Source organism: Cryptomeria japonica, unplaced genomic scaffold, assembly GCF_030272615.1.
Source record: "Cryptomeria japonica unplaced genomic scaffold, Sugi_1.0 HiC_scaffold_123, whole genome shotgun sequence".
Taxonomy (NCBI): domain Eukaryota; kingdom Viridiplantae; phylum Streptophyta; class Pinopsida; order Cupressales; family Cupressaceae; genus Cryptomeria; species Cryptomeria japonica.
In genome coordinates, this window is record NW_026728945.1 from 350144 (window position 1) to 354127 (window position 3984).

The 3984-nt window shown below is 35.5% G+C and overlaps 1 protein-coding gene across 1 annotated transcript; it reads left to right on the forward strand.

Moving 5' to 3' along the window:
* The first annotated feature begins 2996 nt into the window (after positions 1-2996).
* LOC131865852 (germin-like protein 8-2) lies at positions 2997-3750 on the forward strand. The gene is made up of 3 exons (XM_059215402.1): positions 2997-3123; positions 3218-3402; positions 3571-3750. Exons 1-3 carry the CDS (start codon positions 2997-2999, stop codon positions 3748-3750), a joined length of 492 nt encoding a protein of 163 aa, XP_059071385.1.
* Positions 3751-3984: the final 234 nt, after the last annotated feature.

Sequence of the window (3984 nt, forward strand, 5' to 3'; positions counted from 1 at the left end):
CCGCATGCCTCACACATATGAGTGGATCCAAAGGATCCTATTGGGGAAGAGTATACAATATTATTCCTCTCATCCCAATGCTCTCACGCGTAGGAGCATTTGTGATATCCACATACCCTTAGGTTTTGGTGAGAAGGGGTTAGAGGAGGTGAATGAGATCAATGTGGTACCTCCTGACCAGGGGAGGGGAGGTCATATGACACATATTGTATATACCATTCTAAGAGTCTTTGTATGGCTTATTATTTTATTTTTTGCATCTTTCTTTTTGGGATTTTTTGGGAGGCTTTGTGGAAGGACTCAAAAGAGTCTTTGAGAAATTTCTATCAAACCCTCCTCATCTATTAAGGAAATATTTTGATATGATTCAATCTTTAGAATGCTATATTCCATTTTGTTGTAAATATGTTAGTGGAGGCTTTTGATTTGATTTTTAAATTTCATCTTTCTATGTCTTTTCTTATGTATATGACACGTGTGTGAGGGTTTAGGCTCTCCCAAGTTGATCAGAGAAACTCATGTGTAGGGTGAGGGATATGTGGAACCTCCAAGGGAACGATTTTTTCTCGTTGAGAAGGAGATTTCTTGGGTATGAGTATCCTTGATTCTTTTGGAAAATCTATGGAAAAATGGTTCGATATAATTTAGAAGGGATGTGAATTATATGGTGTTGGACTCCCTTAATGGATTTTACATCTGCGTGGAGTATTTATATTGGGAAATCAAGTTTCTCATGGGCCTCTTAGCTTGGGGGTTGGTTGTGAGAAAGCCCAAATGTGGAAGGTGAGCTCTCCATTGGCTTGTTTAAAAATTGTGTTTTGTAAGATTTTTTGTGGAATCAAATGGGGTGCTACCTTGACATTGGAATGAAAATATTCATTCTCACGTTTGGGTTAGAATTTTTATTACATTTTTTAAATGGGTTGGAGTAAGTTGTTAAAAATTTTATCAAATGGGTCCCTTGCAATGTTGTGTATATCAAGTTGATAAATGATGATGTTGTTGTGTTTAGAAGCGATTATATTTTACTTTTCTAAAAAATATACATATTGTTTAAGGGCTGAGTTTGTTTAAGAAATAACTTAGCGCTTGTGATAATTTGCATTTCATACATTTAAAAGTTATTGATACTTAATGAACAAATTAAAGTTATTAGTAATAGTGGATTAAATTAGCTTTAAGAGTGTGAAATTTTCATGCACTTTTCTTAATATTTTTAGTTAATAAAGTGAAGGGGATGTTTATCACGCAAATATTGTTCTCTTTGTTATCCTACAAAATAAAAAAACTTGCTCTACTTAAACTTTGGTTTAAAATTAAAAATAGTTATTTGTAATTAGATGTGTATGTTCACCTATTTAAAAATATATATTTTATACAAAGTATATTTACCTTTGTAAACACACACACACAGCAAACTTGAGTTTGGGTTTCTAGTGTTACCATATCGGTTAAGGCCCATTAAGCGGGTTTAGCATGATAATTAATTCTTTTAAGAGAATTTAATTTAATATAACTTTAGGAAATGAAAAACCTTAGGTGGAGTTGGTGTGCTAGGTTTTAGGATTTAACATGTCTTGTAATCGTTTAAATGTGATGTGGCCTCTCAAATTAATTAGTCAAGTGAAATAATTTAATTTATCTAATTGATAGTGAATGGTAATTAATTAAATTAAATCTGAAATCAAAGTGTAGTATACTTTTATTTCAAAAATTTGGTTTTAAAAGAAAGTAAAATATCAGCTTAGGATTGAGAAAATTCACTCTTTATTTCGTTTTAATTTAGTTGAGTTGGACTCTTCAGAAGAATAAACTATCGTTGTGGCTAATATTTAGTTAAAACAAACAGTATATTTACTTATTAAAAATATTTAATAGAAAATTATCATTTATTCGTTTGGCGCATTTAATCTCTTTATATATCATTGGTAATTAGTTAAAATTTGTTAAATTTATATATAATTTAGCTTAGTTAGGGTTTACTTAGCTATAGGTGTTAGGTCACGCCATAGAGGCCCGACCGGTTCACTACCAATTAGGAATTAGAGGGAATGTTGCCTTCAGGAGTTCCTCCCTTGAGACATGTTGCATAAGGGTTCCAAATCTCGATCACCTTATCATTCTTGTTTTACGTTGTGCGAAATGAGTGTCATAACGCCCGCTCATCTTATTCCTTTTCTCACCTCGTCTAGCATGAGTCCTATGACGTTGAGTATGTAACATATACATGCGCATGCCACGATGAATTTGCCTTGTACACCAAGTTCATCCTTTCAATCACAAAACAACCCATTCTCTTATTTATTTATTTAAATTCTCTTGCAACCAAACTCTATAATTAACATGAATCCTTAATATTATAAACCAAAAATATTAATGATAATTTAGAACTATTCTTTGTTTTAAAGGCTCACGAATATAACACATATATTTTTATAATAAAACTGAGATTATCCTACCCGAGCGTAAAAAGGTTTTCAAGAAAGACGCAATATAAAGCATGCATGGACGGTGTTTGTGTCAACATCCAAGAAAATTTCCTCTTTTACCAATTCTGAGACGGCTGAGAAAAATGTATATATTAGTTCCTTTGAAGAAGGCCATCGCTCCAATAAAGTCTAATCGTTTCCACATTACTAAATTAATGGCGGTGGCGAGAATATGAGGAAGAATACGTCTAAGGCAGGAGGTAAGCTGATCTTCAGATAAGCATATGCAGCAGAAGATAGAAAATTTCAACGATAATGAAAGAATGGTGAGAATACATCTGCGGTAGCAGGTGAGATAGCCATATGCTGCAGCAAGACTTACTCTGACGTATCGAAAAGAGCAACAACTCTGGAAGTATATTATTATAATATTACAAGGATTGGTGATTTAATATACGGAGTGAAGATGAATTAGTCATAAGGTTTGGGCTATATAAAGCTTGTAATGGGCTTGTAACACACATTCATATCCTTCTGAGCTCTTGTACTATCTGCGTTTCTATTATAATGGCTAACCGAATGATTTACTTCACACTGGGACTTTTTCTGTTGATATGTTGTTACAGCGACAGGGTCATGGCAGGGGATTCCGATCCCTTGCAAGATTTCTGCGTTGCAGATGAGGAAAGCAAAGGTGAGTAAAAAACTTTATACATAAACAATGGTAATGATTTGCTTATTAGACGAGTCGAGTTAGTAATAGATTGATTTGATTTTGCTTTAAACAGTTTTGGTGAACGGGTTCGTTTGCAAAGACCCAATGCAAGTTTCAGCAGACGACTTCTTCTTCCGGGGACTTGGGCAGGCAGGGAACACCGACAATGATGTGGGCTCCAACGTAACGATGGCGAACGTTAAACAGATACCAGGCCTCAATACGTTGGGAATATCGTTGGTCCGCATCGACTACGCAGTGGGTGGAATAAATCCTCCTCACACACACCCAAGAGCCACCGAAGTTCTTGTTTTACTGGAAGGCCAGCTTCTTGTGGGTTTCATTGACACCAACAACAAGTTTTTCAGCAAAACGTTGGAGAAGGGAGATGTGTTTGTGTTTCCAAAGGCACTTGTGCATTTCCAGCAGAATGTGGGGCATGAAAATGCGGTGGCCATATCTGCATTGAGCAGCCAGCTTCCGGGAGTTCAGACAATCGCCAACTCTCTGTTTGCAGCGGATCCTCCTCTCCCAGATTCCGTATTGGCCAAGGCCTTCCGCATCACACAGGAAGTTGTGGATTACATTCAGAAGAAATTCGCATAAGAATTTGCTGTGTTCTATCAAACAAAACAATCAAGAGGGGACCAAGTCTTTCCCAAATTCTTTTTCCTTGCCGTTCAATAAAACAATCTTTCTAGAGTTATTGCCGTCCTCTTCTGCTATTCATAGCATCTGTTTTGAACATGACTATATCCTCCGCATATTCCAAAGATGAAGGATTAATTTGAAGCATCTGAAGGCATTTATGAATATTTTATACAAGAGCATCCTTGTATT

What these genes read in the sequence shown, in the direction of transcription:
- LOC131865852 (XM_059215402.1), top strand. Translation starts at nt 2,997, where the DNA reads ATGGCTAACCGAATGATTTACTTCACACTGGGACTTTTTCTGTTGATA. An exon ending in TGCAGATGAGGAAAGCAAAG is followed by an intron (nt 3,124 to 3,217) that starts GTGAGTAAAAAA and finishes TGCTTTAAACAG; the next exon opens with TTTTGGTGAACGGGTTCGTT. An exon ending in TGGTCCGCATCGACTACGCA is followed by an intron (nt 3,403 to 3,570) that starts GTGGGTGGAATA and finishes GTGCATTTCCAG; the next exon opens with CAGAATGTGGGGCATGAAAA.